The sequence below is a fragment of the Stegodyphus dumicola genome, chromosome 2 (genome assembly GCF_044657685.1).
Source record: "Stegodyphus dumicola isolate Sdum_Otavi_A_Nest chromosome 2, ASM4465768v1".
NCBI lineage: Eukaryota > Metazoa > Arthropoda > Arachnida > Araneae > Eresidae > Stegodyphus > Stegodyphus dumicola.
The window spans coordinates 249,689,443-249,712,559 of record NC_140769.1 but is presented as its reverse complement, the minus strand read 5'-3'; the positions used below and the strand labels follow the sequence as shown (position 1 = coordinate 249,712,559).

Below are 23,117 nucleotides of genomic sequence, written 5' to 3'. Positions count from 1 at the left end.
CTAGAAATTTCGTTGGTACCATAAACCATGAAATTGTAATAGAACGTCCGCAAATTTGTTTTATTTTATTTTTATCAATTTTTTTTAAAAATCATTTTCGTCCTTTTCAAAGGTAGGGAAACTTTCTAGCTTGTTAATAAATTCATGCCTTGTTATTTGCTGAAGAATTTGTCTTCGTTTAAGAAATTTAGCATATTCCCGGTGGCTACATGTCTTAAAATTTTTTAAGACATGTAGCCACCATATGCAAAGAACACACACATATATATTACCATCTTTTTACAGCTGGCTTTCATAAGATCTGTAAATTTTGGCATATTTAAGACATCTTGTAGGATTATAACAACTCGTCTAATTGTCTCCAAACCTCTGAAAATTACAAACTAAGTGGAGCCTGATTTTAGTTAGTAGTTTTTGATATTTACACAACAAATTTTTAGATGTACAATAAATTATAAATCGCTGCTTCTTCATCAATTAATAAAAGTTCGACAAAGAAGAACAACAGTTCTGTAATGTATCGTCTTTCATACTGGTAAATTGTCTGGGTCTAAAAAGAAGAAATTTCCATTCCTTTAACTTTTCCTTACCATCTTTTTCGTAATGGCTTCTGTCAAATGACTGCTTTTATCGTTTCCTTTCTGTTCAAAATATAAGGAAAAGGGATCGAACATTTAACACAAATATCTCCCGACTACTGGGAAATCGTTATTATTTATTTATTTATTTTAATTTTAAGTTTCTGATTTTTGATCTTGCCTTCTAATTCCTCAATACAGAGCGCACTGAATTCGCTTCAAAAGTCTGAACCAGTTTATTTCAGTTAAAATGATAAATAGGATATTACTTTAAATCTTAAGTCACACGGGCGTTCACAACATCTGAACTTTATTTTCATCATGGCTAACTACATATACATTTAACGCCACGAAAATGTTTGGTTAGAAACCTTCAGGCGAGTTCTTTCAGGTGCCTCCCTTTTCTTTAACGGTTATTTTTGGTTTTATTTAGGGCTTAATTTCTAAAATTAGAAGTGCCGGAGCCCTATGGAAGACCGTCAGCAAAGAGGAACAAGAGTAAATAAATAAATAAAATGACTATTAAACTCATTAATAATTTTAAAATTAAATAGTTCATTATTATTAAATTAATTAATAACTATTTAATTAATGTTTATAAATTGTTATTTAATAAACAATTATTACACAATTATTAATTAATTACAACTTAATTGATAATTATTAGATAATCAATTATAATTTAATTGATAATTATTAGATAATTAACTATTATTTATTGAAATAATTAAAGATTGAAGTAATTAAATAATTAAAATTAAATAAAATGTAAAGGGATAAATTGAAATTTAAGAAGCGATTTTTAATATAAATTTATTGTTAAAATAAGATTTTCGAGATAAAATTTCTACTGTAATTGTAATTCAGTTACATAAAAGAAGTGGCGCAGCCTTCTTATTCAGGGCTCCTGTGCGTTCCGGCTAGAATTATGATGTATTACAAAAACTAAGAAGCACCGGAACCCGATATATTCCGGGGGGGGGCTCCGGCCCAATTTAAGCTCTGATCATAGGAGGGTGAAAAAGTTCTTTTATCATCACAAAAATTAAATATACTTAAAGTATAGCTGATGAAAATTCCAGGGCGAAACAGAACGAGGGTATGAGTGAGTGGAAACAAAAAATGAGGGGAATCTTGGTGAGAGAGAACGTTCTCTTTGACCGCGGCTCTCTGCTGTTATAATTATAGCCACTAAGCAGATGTGTATCAGGGGGAAAATGAGTCCTGAATCTGACTCCTAAGGATGAATGTAAAGTTGCTGTTTATGCTTTCTCCCACATTAGTGGATACTGTGGGAAGACGATGTATAGGACGTATAGGATGTAATCTCAGTATTTCACTCTTACTGTACTCGCTGTCACTTAACGCACATTTAAGAACACAAGTTTTCCTTCTTGCGAGGATAACTAACCATCGATAACAATACACTAGATACGATGGCATGGCGAGAAATTTACGCGTTCCTAAACAAACTTCCCCAAATTTATTGCCCTTCTTAAAGGAAAAGGGTTTCCGCATTTGAGTGAGGGAACTTTACTTGAACGTCTCATGTTCTCACGAGTTCGTATTTCTAGGGAAATAGAGTATTGCAAAGTCTGCTTATTGTTAAACTAAAACGTTATGAATTCTAATTTTTTTCCCTTTAAATTGTTGTTCAGTTTTATAAAAAGCAATACCGGAGCTCATCTTATTTAGGGCTCCTGTTGTATGGTGTCTCTCTTCATGAGTCATAAATACAAAGATCGTTTCGTTTCAGGAGTCAAGGTTGGGAGAGCATTAGAATTTCAAATCAAAATTTCAAGAGTTCACGGAACATAGAAATAACATTTATTAACGATAAACTTATATTACTTATATTACTTCCGCCTATAGCGGCCATGAAACATAATCAAGCATCAAATAAATATGACATGCGTCATTCTTCATGTTCAAGCGTCAAGTGATATATTTTTCATCGGCGCGCATCAAGAGCGCCACCTATCTACCAAAAAGACGGAACATACTCCGCCCCGATGAACATTGGTTCATTACAACATTATTATAAAGATCTTCAATTTTAGATTCAAACAAGTTTTCCAAAAGTTCAACAGTATATCATATAAAATAAAAATGCATAATGACAAATTTAAATTGAATAACAACATTAAATTTAGCACAAAATTTTACAAATAAAACATACTTACAATCTCTAGAAGGAAATCAAAATAATGAAACTGCTAAATTACCATAATCCACAATTGTGGTCCATTCTCTGAATCTGAAACATAATTGAATTAATAATAATAATAAAGACACAAATTATGAATATACAATTAATGGTTTTTTTTTGTTTTAGAGTCTTATTCACTCAATGGTAAGCGGGAAAGTTTATGTATAGGACGCTTCATTTCACCCAATAAAGTTTTTAGTTTCACAACACGAACTTTTCCATCAGCACCAGGATATAGTTCAATTACTCGTCCAAATCGCCACTTTAATGGAGGCAAATTTTCGTCCTTTATCAAGACTAAGTCATTGAGGGCTAAATTTGGTTTATCCCTCAACCATTTGGTACGCCCTTGTAATTGTGAAAGATAATCTCTAGACCAACGTTTCCAAAAGCTCTGGAAAATTTGCTGTGTCAATTTCCATCTTTCAGCAGGTGTTAGCTTATTATTTGTAAGATCAGGTTCAGGAATTGCGGTTAATGTAGTCCCAATTAGGAAATGTCCAGGTGTTAAAGGATTAAAATCTTCAGGGTCAGATGAGATGGAAACTATTGGCCTTGAATTCAAACACGCCTCGATCTGTGTAATTAAGGTGTGAAATTCTTCGTATGTCAGAACCTGGGTACCAATAGTCCGCTTTAAGTGAATCTTCATTTGTTTCACTCCAGCCTCCCAAAGGCCTCCAAAGTGAGGGGCAGCAGGAGGATTGAAGATCCATTGAATATTTTCACCGCTCAGGTAGTTTTGAAATGCTTCGTCTGAGGAAAGTGTATCTATGTATCTTCTTAATTCTCGATCAGCCCCAACAAAGCTGGTTCCTCTATCTGAAAAGATTTTCTTGGGTTTTCCTCTACGTGACACAAATCTTTTCAGAGATGCTAGGAATGCTTCAGCTGTTAGATCACTGACCACTTCTAGGTGAATGGCCTTTGTGGTGAAGCATACGTAAAGGCAAACGTAACATTTATATCTCGTTCCTCCTCTTCCTTTCCTAGCTTTAATTAAAAAGGGGCCTGCAAAATCTAGTCCTGTATTCGAGAATGTTCTATCCGGCAATACGCGAGAAGCAGGTAGGTCGCCCATTATCTGACTGGATGTGCTTGTTCGATTTTTAAAACATTTTATACATTTCCAAATTATTTTTCTTACAATTTCTCGGCCATTAACGATCCAATATTTCTGTCGCAGAGCAGATAATGTTAATGTGGCTCCTCCGTGAAGGTTCACTTCGTGAAAGTGTTTGACTATCAATTCAGTAACTTGGTGACTTTTGGGAAGAATGATTGGATACTTTGTGTTTTCTGAAAGATTCGAGTTACAGAGTCTACCACCGACTCTAAGGATTTCTTCTCTATCAAGAAAAGGATTTAATTTCAGGATTTTACTGCTGAGATTCAATTTCTTCCCTGCTTTCAAAAGTCTAATTTCTTCTCTAAATTCGGAATTTTGCATGATTTTAAAAATCAAATTGCTTGCCTTATCCAATTCTTGAACTGTTAAAAAACCCTTGAGTTTTAAAGATGTAGGTTTAATATTGTGGCAGAATCTTAAACACCATGCAGTTACGCGTTTCAATTTTTTCCAGGATGAAAATCTGGATGTCAATTCAAATTCAGCCTCTTGGCTAATAACAGAACATACAGTAGTTTGACGCTGTTCTACCTGTACCTCTTCCCCCATAGGCTCGATCAAAGGATCAAAAGATGATGAAGGCAAATTTTTCTCTTTTAACCGCACTGGTCCATTGAACCAAAGTTTATTTCCCACTAGGTCAGAAGCTCTTAATCCACGTGAAACTATGTCAGCCGGATTGTCATTTCCCTTACAGTATTTCCATTGTGAAGGTGATACAACATCTTGTATTTCACGTACACGATTAGCAACAAAGGGTTTCCATTTATCAGCGGTACCCCTGATCCAGTGAAGAACAATTTTAGAGTCACTAAAACAAAATACATTATCTTCTTTGATATTAAATAATTTCCTTAAATATTTAACTATTCTTGCGGCAATAATAGCTCCCATAAGTTCCAAACGAGGCAAGGTTAATTTTTTAAGTGCGGATACACGGCTCTTTGAAAGAACAAAAGACGTACAGCAAGAATCAGGATCACGAAAATATGCAATAGCTCCATATCCCTTGAGGCTGGCGTCACAAAAGACAAAAAGCTCTATTTTATCGAAATTTACACATTCATCATTTAATATGTATTTTCTAGGAATACACAAGTTGAGAATAACTTCAATTTCAAAGTACCAAGTTTTAAAATTTTCACTCAAATAACTGGGCAAAATTGTGTCCCAATCAATACCCAATTCCCATAACTCTTGTAATAAGAATTTTATTCTGATAACAAAGGGTGCAATGAATCCAACTGGGTCATAAATTTTTGCCACAATCTGTAATACCTTTCGCTTTGTAACGTGTTTCCAGTCAACTGGTTGTAAAAGTTCTTGTACATCAAATTTCAATGTGTCCTCATCCAAATCCCAAATTATTCCCAGCACCTTTAACGTTTTCTTATCCAAATTATCTTCCTTATTAATTAAACCAATATCTTGCCAATGATTTTTTAAAGATACGGAATTTGATTCAAATTTTCTTAAGTTCATACCAGCGTCTTGAAGAATTTTAACTGCATCAGTTGATAATGAGAAAACTTCTTCAACGGAGTCTGCTCCATGGATAAGATCATCAACATATAGGGACTTATTTAACATGTCAACAGCTTTGCTATATTTCTTTTCATAACCCTTAATATGATGTTTGATAGTGGCGGACAAAATAAACGGACTTGTTGTCATTCCAAACGGCACTCGGCACATTCGGAAAACCTTAAAGCCTAAACTATTGTCACTATTGTCGTAAGAATGATCAAACCACAAGAACCTTAAAAAATTTCTATCTTCACTATCAATTTGAATTTGGTGAAAAGCCTTCTCTATGTCTGCACAAAATGCAACTTTATGTACGCGAAATTTTAAAATTATATCCAACAAGTTAGGATTTAAATTAGGGCCTGATATCAAACATTCATTTAACGATTTAGCTCCTTCAGACTTAGAAGAGGCATCATAAACTATTCTTATTCTTGTTGTTACTTTTTCTTCACGTATAACTGGCCTATGAGGCATATAATAACAGTTAGGTTCATTTTCAACAAACTTACATTGTTCAACAATCCCCCTTTCAACTTGTTCTCTAATTATATTATCATATTCATTATATAGGAAATCATTTCCCTTTAATTTATGCTTTAGTCCTAGAAATCGTTGTTTAGCAACGAAAAAATTATCAGCGAGTTGTGATTTATTGTCCTTCCAAAAGAGTTTTGTTTCGTATCTGCCGTTATTAAATTTTAAACTGTCGTTAAAATGCTTAATAGTATCCAAATCAGTTTCCGAAAATGTTTTGTTTTCACTTTCAATTCCTAGCGAATCCAATTTCCAAAATGACTGCAAATCAAATGTGTTTCCTTCAACGGTAGATAAAAACAACGCATTAATTCGAGTATTATTATTTTTTACTTTACCCATCACTGTGTATCCAAATATCGTCGGTACTATAAACAAACCATCATTTATCATTGAATTACTTCCTGTTTGTATATACCAGAAATGCTCCGCGCCAAGCAGAATATTTATGTTCTCATTAACGGGACTTGTGTCCGAAAGTTCCAAACCTTTTTTAGTCATAAATTCTTTAATGTTTTGATATGTTGATGGCGCCTGGAAGTTTATTGATGATATTAATTCTATCCCGATAGCTTCTACAACAAGGCAGCGATCATCGTTTTTATTTTTTATTTTTAGACTATATTACATCAAATTCTTGCGAGTTACCGCGCTGATTTCCAAACGAATAAATTGTTAGAAATTCTTTTCTAATGACTTGCAATTCCAAATCGCGCGCTAACTTGTGGGTGATGAAGTTTCGTTCACTACCTGAATCAATTAATAATCTTACGATTCTCGATTTATTTTTGCTTTGAGCAATAACAGAACATGTCTGTAAAAGCACACTATTTTCAGGTTTTAGAGTATTACAGTGGGAAGTAGATACTAAAGTTTTATTTTGCGTATCTGCGGAGTTAACATCTTCCATTTCTTTCGATTTCAAACGGCAGAAAAGTTTATTATGATTTTTGTCGTTACAATTTTCGCATGGTTGTATTTTTGAATGACAAAACGACCGCAAATGTGATCTCAGAAAGCATCTGTAACAGCGACCTTCATGTTTTAATTTCTTTCGTTTTTGTTCGTCGGAAAATTTCAAACATCCGGCAGATGTATGTTCGTTTGATTTGCAGAATATGCAAAACATTTTTACCGATGTGTTAAAAGCAGAAGCTTGTGATTTGACTTTATAATTTTTTAACCCTTGTTTAGGATTAACCCCTGTGTATTTATTACCTTTTGAGCTATTAATCAAAATACTTGCTTCTCGGCATTCAGTTTCTATTTTAATGAACTCTATTAATTCACTTACTTCTATATTTTGGTTAGATGTTCTTTTTCTATGGAATTCAAGAGCTAAATCTTCAGGTAACAATTTAAGAATTATTGGGTTCAATAACTGTCCGTATGAACCGCTAGTAACATCTAAACTACTTAAATTTCTAACGCAGATTTGTAACTGATCATAGAGCTTTCTTAACCCAAAAACATTTGAAGAACTTTTAACTGGTTCTAACTGTAACAACATCTGCATGAATTTTGATATAATAACATCTTTACGACCAAACCTCTCTTCTAAACTTTTAATGCATAGATCATAATTTTCTTCAGATAAAGCATAACCAGAAACACAATTATATGCTGAACCAGATAATAAACTTTTCAAATATGTAAACTTATCTATTTTAGATAAACTTGGATTAGAATGAATAGCATTATCATACGAATTAAGGAATTCGAGCCATTTACTGGGATCACCAGCAAATTTTTCAATATTTAATTTAGGTAACATTACTGAAGCACTACTTGTAACAACATTATTACCATTCAGAGTACTACTAATACCATTACTAGTTGCAATTATACTTCTTTCAACAACTTCATTACTGTTAATTTTCTTTACTTTACTAACAATCTTAGCTTTAAACGTTATAATTTTTTCATCATATTCTTCACATACAAGTAGTTCGTTATCATATTCTTTTTCATCAATTATGAGAGCATCGATCTTTGAGTCAAGAGTTTTAAGTTTCTCATGGTATTCAATTAACAATTCATATGATGAATTTAAATCTTCTAGATGTCCTTTACTTAATTCTTCCGATAATAATTTCTCAAGTTTATTTAGAAGTGTAGTAACTTTACTACGTACAATAGCACGTTTCTTTTTCTCTTTTGCTAAATCATCCATTATGTTTCGTTTTCAAAGATCGATACCAAATAAATCAAATTTCTTACCTTTCAAAAGGTAATTCCCCTTGTCGCGGGTTTCAGACACCAGAAAAAATGTTGTATGGTGTCTCTCTTCATGAGTCATAAATACAAAGATCGTTTCGTTTCAGGAGTCAAGGTTGGGAGAGCATTAGAATTTCAAATCAAAATTTCAAGAGTTCACGGAACATAGAAATAACATTTATTAACGATAAACTTATATTACTTATATTACTTCCGCCTATAGCGGCCATGAAACATAATCAAGCATCAAATAAATATGACATGCGTCATTCTTCATGTTCAAGCGTCAAGTGATATATTTTTCATCGGCGCGCATCAAGAGCGCCACCTATCTACCAAAAAGACGGAACAGCTCCGGTGCGCTCCGGCTAAAATTGTAATTTATCTTAAAAATTGAAAAGTACCGGAGCCGGGCTCCGGTGGGCTCCGGCGCAATTTAAGCACTGGTTTTATTCAATTCTTTTACTATGGTGAGCGATGGATATTGAGTTCGTTTAATATACCTGACTAGTCTTCTGTACAATCATGTAAGATTTACATTTCCTATAAACTTCATCACTCTCGGTTACTTCTTCTGGGATATTACAACCTTTTGCATTACTTTAGTGGCACGTTCTGATGAAAACGTTTTGCAATTCAAGATCAAATCATAGGAAATGAAATCATAGTATCACTTCGTTAGGTTACCATGGGGGGGGATTAGCATTCATGTTATATTCTTGAAAATCAAGTCCATTTTCAAGAATATAACATGAATGCTAATCCCCCCATGGTATCAGAGTTTCATTCATTTTCCCCATTTTCATCAGAGTTCATACTTAAAAATAAGTTTTTTATGCAACATTTTAAAAGTTTTGAAATTTCATGCCAGTGTTAGATAGATCATCAGCTACTTGAGCAATGATTCATAATGCAAAATATAGTAAGAAATCCAGAACAATTAGAAATTCAGCACGTTAAATTTGCATTTAAATTTTGTGCATATTAATATGAATATTATACCTAATTTTTGTTTTTGACAGTTTCATATTAGCATTCCTTATGATAACATTTTATTACAGATGTGAATGCAGACGGTGTTCTGTCGTGGGATGATTTCCGACAGTTAGCTGAGGTAAGGCTATGCAAAAGACCTTTTGTAAATAACTCAGCATTTGGCCATAAGAAAGGAATTGATGTATCACTTAAAAAGTAGAATAAGTGCAAAAGAAGCATTAATTAATATATAAATCTTAAACTAATGAACAACTCTAATCAATTGTTGTCGTTATGGCAGCGGGGAAAACAGTCAATTTTTGCTGTGGCTCTGTTTACAGCGAAGAAGCCAGTTCTTCTCTCCCTTTTCTCCTTCATCTTGACAAAACCTTTTATTTTTCTGTATAAGAGAATTTATCTTCAAGTTTTAGAAGGAAAAACTTTTTACTTTTCTATATCAGAGATAATTTATTAATTTAATTATTAATTTACCTTCAAGTTTTAGAAAAGGAAAGATATTACGATTTTTTTAGTTTCCTGTGACCCTTATCTCATAAAGTAAGGAGAAATCAATAATAAAACAAATTCAAAATTTGGGTTTCCAGATGCCCATATTCGCAGGAGGATTAAGTTATTCGAAACTGGATGGCTCTAGGTACCGTTGTTTTATCACAATGCAAGAAACATACATACATTCATGCAAACTCTTTATTATTTAATTTCTTTAAATATAATACAAGGCGATAATATTTGGTGCAACAATCTGAAAAGTGAAACAACGCTGGTAGTGAATCAATGCAAAATAATAAAACAAAATTAATAGTCCTTCTGGGCAAATTGCCCCATTGGACTTAAAAAAAAGCAATATTTAAATAATCTCTTTTACTATTTTTTTTTTTTTTTTAACATAGGGTACAATTTGTGCTACAGACAGAATTCCACCACTTGTGAATATTCTAAATTACATGCGATTAATTCAAGCGTCAATAACGTAGTCTAAGACTATAGATTAAACCGATAATTTGGTTTATATATTTTAAAGGCGCGTGATTTAAACGTCGGCTAGTGAGAATATTAAAGCCGAAGTATCAGTTTTAAGCAAAGCTGGGGAAAATATCAACAGCAAGACGCAATAAGCTTCAAAACCCTCAGCTTAAATACACACAAAGCTAATTTGCAATCTGCTGAGAAATAAGTTATATTAAAGACTTAATAACTGGTTAATTAACATAAGATATTTTAAGAAATATTCTTTAAGTATCATTTTCTAGACCCCTATTTTCACATTTTTCTTTCGCAGAAAGGTTAACAGCGTAACTGACGAGGAATAGAAGATTTTAGTCGGGATTTATGTATAATGGAAACATGCTTTAAAGTGGGGAGGGGAGAAGAATTTCCAAATGTAATTGATTGCTGTTGGATGCTAAAAGTGATGTAAAACAATGTAAAATATCAAAGAAAAAAATCGACTAGAGTTTCATTCTAAACTAACTATCACTTTTTTCTAAATACCGTACATATTTAAATAACGCTAATTTTCACAAAAATTAAAAAATATTCCGCAAACAATTCCCATTAGGAAAATTTGATAACCGTATTTGAAATCCGAGTAAAGTAATTGAAATTTAAGCATAAAAAAGTGTATTTAATTTGTGTTGTTCAATATAATTAATGAATGAAAGAAAATTTAAAGATACATTTTAGATACGTTGCAATTTTGTTTAATGATTGCAACTAATAAACGATAGTGTTACATTGAATTCATGTTTTTATTTTATTTATGAGACATTGATATTTAATAGATAAGACATAGATAAGACACACAACTTCAGCTTTCACTGTGATGTTAAAAAAATTATGTTATAACAACTAAGGACTTATTTCTAACTAGCTAGTTAATTTACCCATTCACCCTCAATGTTCAATAAAAGCTATGATGCGTTATCACTGGTACTATTTTAGCTTAACTGTGAAAGCACCGAGACATACAAGTAAACTTAACTTATCCTACTTCACCTCATGTGACGGCCAAATTAAAATACTATAAAACAAAATACTACTCTCCTTGACTTTTCAGAGAAATAAAGATGAAGTGTGAAATTCTCTTAATCAGTACGTATGAAATTTTCTACAATTTAAGTATTTTCTATTAAGGCTACAAGACCCCATGTCAGATAAATTAAGATCTAAATCAAGCTTTACCACCTAGGCTAGTTTCAACTTAGATTAGTGTAGTTTTATTGTCTTGGCTGTTCAGTACGTATGAAATTTTCTTCTCATAGCAATGGTTTGTAAAATCTCTGTTAAATTGTTCTATTAATAAAATCATGTCGTTTTACACTTTCTTTTCTTATTTCTTTTGTTGAAAGGTAGGGGTGCACAAATTTAAATAATATTATTCGCGACATATGTATAAATTAAACTGAATATGGAAATGTATGAAAATAGATATCTTTTGTCAGTTTTGGTATGAGTATTATATACAGAAAATTAGTATTAACACGATAATTGTTACAGTAGTAGACATTTAGAACAACTATGCAAAATAAATAACATCAATCCGTAATCATCCTCAATAAACGTATTTGATCGTACAATGCATGTATGTACCTTCAATTTAAGTAATCTATCATATAAAACATTTTCAGAAAGGGGATACATAAATTTAAGGTTAATGAATCAACAATATAGATGTCGGACACAACAGATGCCCACTGACGGCCGAAAAGAGAGACATAAGTGCTATTTATGTATACCTATACTGCTAGTACTGTCAATTTTATTTCTTACTTATTAAGTTATAAGGTATTTTTCCCGCCTTCTTGGCATGCCTTCGTGGTGTGAAGGTCTGCACGCTGGGCGCGTATTCCAGTGGTCCGTGGTTCTATTCCCGGCGAAGGGGTTTGCTATTTTTCATCTTCCCTGCTTCCAAAAAAGTACCTGATGTCTCTACGAAGTCATTAATTAGCTGTGAAAGAAACAAAACCAAAATTTGAAGAACTGTTAAAGAATGTAGAAAGTACAAAAATCTCCGAAATGAAAATTGTGCTGAAACAAAAACTAGACTTGAGATATCATCTAAATAAAGCACATAAAAATTTGCCTCTTCCAAACCAGAAAGAAGCGAAAGATAACGTATTGCATAAACTTCGTGATTTTGCAGATCAAATGTGCGTGGATGCGCTGCCATAATACGTCGATTATGACATTATGAAGCATACAAAAATAAGCGTGGCAATAAAATAGGAAATGGCAGTTTCTCGCGTGGCAATCAAATAGTAAATGGTAATTTCTCGCATGGCAATAAAATAGGAAGAATCAACCTATAGAATTAACATGTAATATATATTCACTTTCCTTTTCGGTATGCTAAGATATAGCCTTTCTTTTCCCCTTTTTTTTAGAAATATACTAAGATTCAGCGTCGTGGTAAATTAGATCAAGACGTGTACAAAAGATGGGAATCTATCTTAGGAAAATGGTGGGACGAGCTTACCCACCATGCAGATTTTAATAAGGTGAGTAAATTTGTACATATTGAAAACAAATTCAGCTATTTTGATAATTCACCAATTATTGATCGATTCACCAGTTCGTTATGAGGGATATTCTAGAATATCTTTTCTTCCTGAAGAATACCATTTTTGAAGTAAAGCTATAATATCGTATGTTCATGAATAGAAATAGGATCAGAATTAATATTATCTTAGATAGCATGCTGATTATGAATTTTCAAAATTGAATTTAATTAAAGCTGTCATTTGTTAAAGCTATGTTTCTTAATTCTTTGACGGGTAGGAAAAGGCAATTAACTTTTCCAGTAAATCTCTTGTTTTATTTACTATATCAGGTGTTACAGTGAAATTATTTGCGACAGTTACACATATTTTGTCGCACCAAGACGCGTGAAAAAAATGACCACTTCTGGTGGTTATAGTCAGTGACCACCGCCCACAGAACACATCCCTACAAATCATTCTCTATGGTACTTATAGAAACAGTTTTCCTTTTTCAAGCAGATTTGCATGTGCTGCATTCCAACACTGTTCTTAGAGGCTTTTTCTTGGTGCTGCAGAGTGTACATCGTCGTGATGTTGTCTTCGATGGCTGATGCTTATCTTCTTGAAGACGAATTTGCTGCATCAACTGGCTTACTTTTCTTAATTGGCTTACGTTTCTTGATTGGCTTACATTTCTTGATTGGCTTACGTTTCTTGATTGGCTTATGTTTCTTGATTGGTTTATGTTTCTTGATTGGCTTACATTTCTTGATTGGCTTACGTTTCTTGATTGGCTTATGTTTCTTGATTGGCTTATGCTTCTTGATTGGCTTACTTTTCTTGATTGGCTTATGTTTCTTGATTGGTTTATGTTTCTTGATTGGCTTACATTTCTTGATTGGCTTACGTTTCTTGATTGGCTTATGTTTCTTGATTGGCTTATGTTTCTTGATTGGCTTATGTTTCTTGATTGTCGTCTAGTGAGCTACAAGGGAACTTCAGAAACGGTCAGTCGTGAAAGCCACTCACACGAGTGAGTAAGACGTTGAATGGAATAGGTGGTTACTGCAGATAACCACCGCCCTTCAAAGAGTAAACAGCACTCCTTCGAGCTGTTCGGTGAGCTTCCTGGAGCACTTCGAAATGTTTCTGTAATCTACTGATTAACGTTTAGCCGACAGAGATTTAGAATCCAACAATCGATGTATTTGTATTATAATACGAAGGACATCTAACGGGCACTATTTACAGAAAAGCACCGAACAGATTACTAATTGATTTGAAAAATATCTTCAAAAAGATAACGTCGATAGGTTAGCATGCGACAGGCATACTTTTGGGACTCAATAAGAGGCAAAACTACATCCAGATTTGTTTCTGTAGAAGGAAATTATAGATACCAGAAAGCAAAATCTGGCTTCATGATATTGTCTGAAAGTTAGATGTCAGGAAAAGATGAAAAATTCGTTGCTAAGTGGTAGAACTAAGCCATTCTTAATTCTATTTCGATGCCTTATTTGTGCAAAGCTGGGCATTTGGTGACTATTGCGCGGCGTAAAGTAAACAGTACGAGATAATTAACGTGGAATAAGAAATGAAGGCGGTTTTTTGTCCAGTTTTAAGATTTTAAAATATGCTCAGCAAAAAACAGGCCTACCTGTTCTGTTAATTATAATTATTTTATTCTAAGATGCGATTTTTAAATACATACTTGTTAAATTGCATTCTGTAATTGTTATGTTGACCAGTCTAGACTATATCTTGACCAGTGTAGAGTATGTCTTGATCCTTGTGTCTCCTATGGAGGTACTAAAAGTAGTTGACAGGGAAAGAGAAAAGAAATTGACAGCGGATAGTAATTATATAGCATCAAAGTTTATATATACTTTTATATACTGTTAGCAGTTCTGTTGGAGCGTTAAGCTGAGCGCAGGTTCTGAAGTTCCTTTTGGAGGCATTCTTTGTGTTTTTCACTCTACATACACTGCTGCGTGCTGTTGTATATGGAGTAATAATTCATACAGTTGTGTATGGAGACTTCAGTTATTGAGTGAACAATAAGTATGAATGCCAAACTTTTGTTTTCTTCATTTACTGTGAGAATAATTGCAGCAGCCAGTTCACCTATAAAAACTGCACCGTGACTTCTGAGTGGAGTAGACTGACTACAAATGATCGATGCAATATATATATGCAGATTGCAAAATATTTTACATTCCCTACTGTAGATCCATAGCTAAAGAGAATTTCAAAGGAAATCCAATTGACATTAACCTGTAAGATCAAGCTACAATTTTTTTCTTATATATAATTTGACACTGCTTTTGTGTAATCAAAATGAAAATATCAAAGCAATTATCAGTCCAGGTCTTAAATTCATCAGTTATGAAATACGTAATTTTTTTTCCCTTACTTAGAAATTTACGGATAATTTTCTTACACAAACACTACACATTCTTTTCGGTATTTCTCATAATTATAAGCATATTGGTTTTTACTCAGTATGCGCAATTTCTTTCTTTATTGAGCCTTTCGATTGATATAGTGGTTAGTGACCGAAACGCCGTCGTATAGACCTCACCTAAGGTTCTGCACCAATCAGAGTTACGTCCATGCGACGGAAAAAGAATCTACCATCCACCGCCGGCGCCATTCATTGAATTAATGATAGTAATATTATAATGACGTATAAAGTAATCTTCACAATAATTGTTATATAATAATCCGTATGAAAAAAAAATATACAATCAATTAATCATTACATTCATGGATAGGATCTATACTGTGGAGAGTGAAATTTATATATTAACCAGTTTTTAAACCTATGTCTTCTTCAATACGTCATAACTTCATATTCTTATCAGTTACACACCTAATGATGTGTGTCCGTATTGCCGTAGCGATGGGCCCAGATGATTCAAATCCGGGAGAAGGCATAGTTGTAACTGTCTGTCACTTCATAGAAGGCAATAGTGGCCATGCATTAGGTGGTTCAGTAATAAAATGGCCACCACTTCAAACCCTTGTAGTGCAAGGCTGTTGAATAAAGCGCCCAGCCATTATTAAAAAAAAAAGTCCTTACTGCTGCAATACATATTTATGCTACCGTCTAGAACAAACACATGGCTAATATGAATGATTCATCGGACTTCGAAATACTATGCCTTTCGAAGTATTAAATACACAGTAATAATTCATGCATAAAAGTATCTAGACAATAAGCAACTTTTTTTCACACATTACAAATGATCAGTGTATGCTCCGTAGTTCACGCGCACACATTTTAAACATAATCGAAGTTTGGTCCATGTATTTTAACAGCATTTCCATGTCACTGGTTATATCTGATGCGTTCTCTGTGGTCTACCAGTATTTCTCGTAATGGGAGTACGTACGGAAACCTAGTCCCTAACGTACCTTTCAAAAAAGTTTGGTTCGTTTTATGTTACTGCGAAGCCTCAAGGGCTATCTGCCTAAGGGAAGGGATGCTTTCGTGGAGGACTTCCTTAGGAAAACTGGCTCGTATACACGTTACACATGAGGAAAACCAGAAAAACACCCATACGCCTAACCCATTCGCGGGATTTGAACCTCGAACCGTACTACCAGCGTTCAGCGACTTTACCGCTCGGTCCCTGGTGGGCTTTCATAAAGAAGAAATAACACGCTATTAGATGATCAAGAGACCTGTAGCCTATGCTACAAAAGTGTAAATCGAGATCGACTACCGTTTGGATATGTATCATCTGATCAATCGGGTATACAAAGAATATTTTAGTGGGAGCAAAGTTTGTTGAGGTTCCGGTTCTTTTTGTGAATCGGTTATTATTATATGCGTAATGCATTTAATAATAGAGCTGTTTTGAAATCCGCTTATTCACGTATGTATGGTAGACCTGTATAATACTTAAAATCAAGAACTTTTAAGACTAAGATAAAAACTAGGAGTACAGCTTCTCAGAGAAAGAAATGTTACCAATAAAGTAACAACCTATTTTGTTTTTAGTAGGCCGGAACGAGAGGTCCCGCAATATGAATTTTCCGCGAAGGTGACCTATTTTATAGAGAAAATGTGTTTTAGTTCCATCGAAAGTGTCCAATCTAGAAAATCGATCTGTAGTTTCAATAAAAAATTCCAGGTGAAGTAAAAAAAGACCAGGAAAAATATCAATTGAGCATGGCGAAATGTTACTGCTGTTTCAGTTAAATAATTAATTTAATCACAAAGATACGTAAGAGGCTTATGCATTAAAGCTTCTGGTTTCCTAAAACGTTTTAACAGCATATGCAAAATTATAGCAAATACGCATATTTTAAACGAAAGATTTCTTGAAATTAAATTTACATTTGAAAACTAAAATTTAAAATTTTGCTAATTATAAATCCAGTAAAGATCTAATATTAATTAAGACTAACAAAGATTTAAAATTAACAAAAATTAATAAAGATCTAAAACTTAACTACGTATCTGAAAACTGCTTTTATATCTAAATAAATTAAATAATTTTGGATTTATTGATAATTTGTTAATTTCAAATTAAGAGATTCAATGTATTTTTTTAGACAAATAAAATTGTCTCTCTCCCCTCCCCCTTTCATCCTGAAGAAGGGAGATTACTCATCTGTTTTTCCAAACATATTGAGCCTTTTGATTCAAGTCAGTACAAACAGTGACTGAGTTTTACTAATTGTTGGTATTGTGATTGCATGCAGCTCTTGGACATCCGTAGTAAATTCTAATGTGAAGTTCATGTTATCATTATCCCTTAAAAAATTTCTGTTATAATCATTAAGATGTTTTTTTTTATTCTTCTGTTTACTGTGTCTTTTAATTTTAACATATTTTTAATATTTGTTTCTGTATTTATGCTATAGGACAAAATTGTGGAATTCGATGAGTGGCTGAAGTTTTTTCATAATTTGGGGCAGCAAACAAAATCACACAAGGAATTACCAGATTTTTTACAGACGTATTTACAACTTTTTTTCTTCATTATGGATTCAAATAGTAAGTTTGCTTCAAAGTTTAACTCTTTTTTAAACATATTTGAAATTATGTTTCTTTTTCGAAAAATATAATTGTCATGTTGAGAGGCTACGAAACGCGAATAGATCCAGTGCATTTATTACAATATCAAAACAAAGAATTGTCTGCCTAACTTCTGTAACGTATAGCACAGGAAAAAAGAGACCGAGAGTTAAGAAATTCATTTATTTAAAAGTCACGAGGGCTATCTGCCTAAGTGGAGAGATTCCTTCTTGGAGGATTCTCTGAGGGAAATTGGCTCGTTTTTGCTTTACACATGTTTAGAAATTCAGCATACGGATTCTCCACCGAGGTTTATGTGTAAATCGTAGCGAATGTTTCAAAATTTTATTTATTTATTAGTCCAAAGGGGCTTTGTCCCTGAAGGACTATTGTTTTCGTTTTGCGATTTTGCGTCGGACTCATAAACGTCGGTTCACTTTTCAAACTGTTGCCACAAAATGTTAGAGTCCTGCATTATATTTGAAGAAATTAAATAATGAAAAATCTGCATAAATGATTGTCTATTTCTCGCATTGTGATAAAACAATGGTACCTAGAGCCATCGAATTTTGAATGACGAAATCCTACTGCGAATATGGGCATCTGAAATCCCAAATTTGGAATTTGTTTTATTATAGATTTTATATTTTGTAAAACTTTAACGAATTTTTGATTTACAAACTCAATGCTTTAAAAGCGAGAAATGGCAACGTTATATATAAAAAAAATACTTTTATCTCCAGCTCGCGAGACTGTGTATATCGGAAATTCTAAAGATATGCTTAATTTAACATTATTTTGCGATATTGCTCTTGAACTGAATTTTATGGTTTAAGTGCAAAGAACATGATATTTAATAAATAAAGGTAACACTCAAAACGTTAAAAAAACGCCCCTTTGGACGTAATTTAAAATCTGAAACATTTCAGATTTTTTTTTTTTTTTTTCTTTTAATTTGATGTAAGATTTTTTCCGGGTCGTTCCCAAATATCTTCATTTAAAGATCGAACTGAAGAACTGTAGTCTTAACATTTGTACTCTTTACATCGTCGGATAGATTGTAATATAAACTATAAGTAAATTTCATAGTTAACTATTAATGTAATCGTTAAGTCGTTTCTGAAGTAAGTCCGCGACTTATTTTATTCTCCATATCTTTGATAGCACTTTTATTAATTTGACTTTTAATTAGCATATTTTGATAATATTTTATTAATTAGGTTTAATGAATATAAAACATACGTAAGATTTTTAAACGATTTATTTGTATAGATATGCCCATGTGCAATACATACATATAGACTTTGTAAAATTAAGATGTACACTTTTTACAATTTTTTTTTAATTAGTTAACATGAACTAAAACTCAAAAGCATAGAAACGGTGCCTTGAACTAAAAATAACTACTGAGTTACTTATTTAGATTTATTTGTTGGCTGTTTTTTACTTATTTGGATGATTCATTGCAATCGGAAATAATGTCTTTAACCAGGACTTCGCTAATTTTCTCTTCGTATTTAATTGCTGCACATATTTCGCCATAATATCCGACTGCGTTTCGAGTTTATTTTTCAGCTTTGCCAAAAAGATCAGTGTTTTTATCTATATTTGAGAGTATCTGAAGTCCTTGATTTAATGTAGAAAATGCCCCAGAAAATTCTTTTGCAGTTAATTATCTTGATGGCTTTTCTTCACCGTTTCTCCTTTCTCTTTCTATAGCTTTGTCATTCTGGAAATCAATCAAATTATCATCAGTCATTTCACCTTTATCGTGATCCATTTATTCTTCACCTGATGTCTGAATCCAGCGTACCCGCTATTTCAACCACTTCTTCGCTAATTTGTTCCAAGAATATGACGCTCATTCGCATGCACTGTTTTGAGATTTCTTTCCAAGAAATTCCATGAAAACACTGATCAATATCACATTCCCCCTCCCCTAAAAATCGTCTGATGTTATAGCGGTGCTGTTACTTCCACTTCCTTCATGAGAAAATGTAATTATCAAATAAAATAAGCTGAATATAGGAATTGAATTTTGATCCGTAAGTTGACTCACAGCTGTTGTACTAGTAGGTAAATACATCATATTTACATTTTCATTTAAACTGCCATTATACATACTCTGGAAAAAGAATGAATATGCTTTGTATTTATTATTATTATTATTATTATTATTATTATAACAAAGCACGCGAGATATAACTACCTAAGCTATGGCACGCCTTCACGGAGGACATTTTAAAGGAAACTGGTTCGTATACACGTTACACATGACGAAAGTCACGAATATGACCATGCAACTCGCCCGTTCGTCTGGTTTCGAACTTAGGTCAAACTTTCAATTTCAGTGAGTTTAAGGTGGTGAGAAAAGGTTTTTTTTTTTTTTTTTTTTTTTTTTTTTTGTTGACTGTAGAATATTTAGCCCAAAGGGGCCCAGAAGCTTCGAAACGGCAATTTGCGTCGAATCACTTTTCAAATTGTTGCCACCAAATATTATAGCCCTGTATTATATTTAAAGAAATTAAATAATGAAGAACCTGCATGAATGCATGTAAGTTTCTCGCAATGTGAAAATACAATGCTACCTAGAGCCATCAAATTTTGATTAACGTAGTCCTGCATCCGAACATGGGCACCTGGAAACCCGAATTTTGAATTTCCAATTTGTTTTATTATCTAATTCACATTTTGTAAAATTTAAGGAATTGTTGGTAAACAAACTCAACGCTTTCAAAGCGAGCAGTGATAACACTGTACGGAAAAAGACATTTTCATCTTCAGCGCACGAGACTGTCTACCAGAAATTCTAAAGCTATGCTGTTTTTAAATATTTAGTGGTTTTGCTGTTTAATCTAATCTTATGGGGAGTAAGCGCCAAGAAAGTGGTATTTAATAAATAAACACACAAAATGTTAATAACAAAACAGTTTTGAAAATCCATTTTAGTAAGAAAACTAAACATTGATATGATAAACAGAAAAGACTGAAAGAAAAAATAAATAAGTAAAATTTATTATAAAAAGAAAATCTAGAATGTTTCAGATTTTAAATTACGTCCAAAGATGCGTTTTTGTAACATTTTGTGTGTTACCTTTATTTATTAAATATCATGTTCTTCGCACTTAAACCATAAAATTTAGTTTAATATCAATGTCGTAAAATAATTTTAAAATGAGCCTGTCTTTAGAATTTCCGATACACGGTTCGACGCGCTGGAGATAAAAAGGTCCCCCCCCCGTACAGTGTTGCCATGGCTCGCTTTTAAATCGTTGAGTTTGTTACTCAAAAATTCGTTAAAGTTTTATAAAATATGAAATCGATAATAAAACAAATTCCAAATTTCAAATTAGGGATTTCAGATGCCCATATTCGCAGTAGGATTACGTCATTCAAAATTATCTGGTTCTAGATTCGTTGTTTTATCACAATGCGAGAAATAGACATACATTTATGCAGATTTTTCATTATTTAATTTCTTCAAATATAATGCAGGACTCTAACATTTTGTGGCAACAGTTTTGAAAAGTGAACCGACATTTATAGGAGTCCGACGCAAAATGCCAAAACGAAAGTAATAGTCCTTTCGGGACTCAAATCCCTTTGGACTGAAAAAAAAAAAAAAAAAAAAAAAAAATGTATGCCAACACTTAACGCTGCATTTTAAAAAAATTAACAATAAAAAATTTTGCCTAATAAATATGCTAACTGAATTTGTATACATTTAATGATTTAATTAAACTTTGAACTATTTTTCAATTCAACTTTCTTTTTTACAATTTTGATATTCATATTTTTTAAATAATTCTTATAAACTTTTTAAAAAACATGAAAATTTGCCTACCATCTTAACAATTTTTAGGCATATTTGCAAAAAAATTATAATGTTTCAATTATAAATTTTGAAATTATATTTAAATTTATATAATAAATATCTTTGGCGATGATTTCAAAATTGGCTTACGATTAAGAGTAATTAATTTTCGTATTAATTTAGTTTTTAACAAAATACTTACTAAAAATTTAACTTAGATTGAAATAAAAGTTAAAAAAAGCTCTCTAATTTATATAAATCTCATAACGATTTGCCTCATGAAAGTTAAAAAAATCTTATGTGGACAGTACATGACTTCCTTGTATGGCCTATTAAATTATACACAATTTTTGAAGCATTTCCTTTAAAACTGTTTCCTTAAATTTCATTGGAGATATATTTCTCATTCAATTAATTCAGTTCTCACTTCGTAGCAAGCAGAAATACATAAAAACTTAAAAACATCTTTAAAAACTGTAAAATACAACTACCAAACTTTCCTAAGTGAACCTGGCGAATTGTAGCACAGGCTTGAATGAAATACCAGCACAGAGGAAGGGAGAAAAAACTCTGTTAATTTCAACTAATAACAGAAAAGTACGATCTTCGTGCTTTACAATAACACCGTCAACTTGCGGTGAAACTTATATACTTGCGGTGGAATATAAATCAATTCGAAGTCTAATTAATTAGAATAGTGTTGGATTAGCGCCCTAAAGTATGGCTAACTTTGGTTGACTCAACAAAACCTAACAGGCGCGACAATTATCCGAAATGGCCAAGGGACGTACTAGCGTAACAGCGAGATAGCAACGAAACGTGCGTTGGCTAGCGAAAACACGCTCTGAATAAACTCATAGATTCACCCGTTTAAATACTCACTTCACTTAACTTTAAATTTAATCCTGGCGAGGAAGTGTGAGGGGAAGTTGAGGAGTTCAGGAAAGGTATCAAACTTAAAATAATTTGTTATGCATATAAGGGAAATTCTACATGCTTACTTCGTTATACTTTATTTAATGTTTAAAGATGGCTCGAAGTGGTAAGGAAACAACGCACAGCATTCGAAAATTTTTCATCATAAGGATGAATTAACATTTTTCATCATAAGGATGGAAATTCGATTCGGGATTAGTAAATTTATCTCATTCTACGGTGTAGTATGTGATGAAGTGCTCTCAAGAAGAAAATGGGATCCAAAATAAAGTAAGAAGAGTTTGTACAGCAAAGAGGACTCGATGTGACTCAATGTGATCAGAGATTTATAGTTAGAAAATCTGTGAAAAATCCAGGATTTATAGTGTTTTAAAGATTTCTACAGAATTTACTGAAAATTTTTCTGTATCAATTTCACTTAAAATTGTTCAACGAGTATTCAGATAAGCTAGATTACACGGGCGCTCTGCTGGAAGAAAATTTTTTGGAAGTACAAAGAATAGAAAACTTAGGCTTTTCTTCTCAAAATCAATGGTAAATAGCGTATTAGAATCATGTCTTATTTGCACAGGAAAACAAATTTAACATTATGGATTCCGATGGTCGGATAATTGTACGGAGGGGGGGGGAATTGAGGAGCTTACCCAAGACTTTGGTTGGTACAGT

The 23,117-nt window shown here is 32.7% G+C and overlaps 1 protein-coding gene across 2 annotated transcripts in view; it reads left to right on the top strand.

Moving 5' to 3' along the window:
- The window catches only part of LOC118193503 (sarcoplasmic calcium-binding proteins I, III, and IV-like), a 59,610-nt gene that overhangs the window by 5,143 nt on the left and 31,350 nt on the right, over positions 1-23,117 (top strand). The window contains exons 3-5 of one of the 2 annotated variants that reach the window (XM_035364604.2): positions 9,259-9,311; positions 12,577-12,690; positions 17,548-17,680. In XM_035364604.2, coding sequence (XP_035220495.2) covers positions 9,259-9,311; positions 12,577-12,690; positions 17,548-17,680 — 300 coding nt within the window. The remainder of the gene's footprint in view (positions 1-9,258; positions 9,312-12,576; positions 12,691-17,547; positions 17,681-23,117) is intronic. The other variant, XM_035364605.2, reaches the window with a different exon arrangement.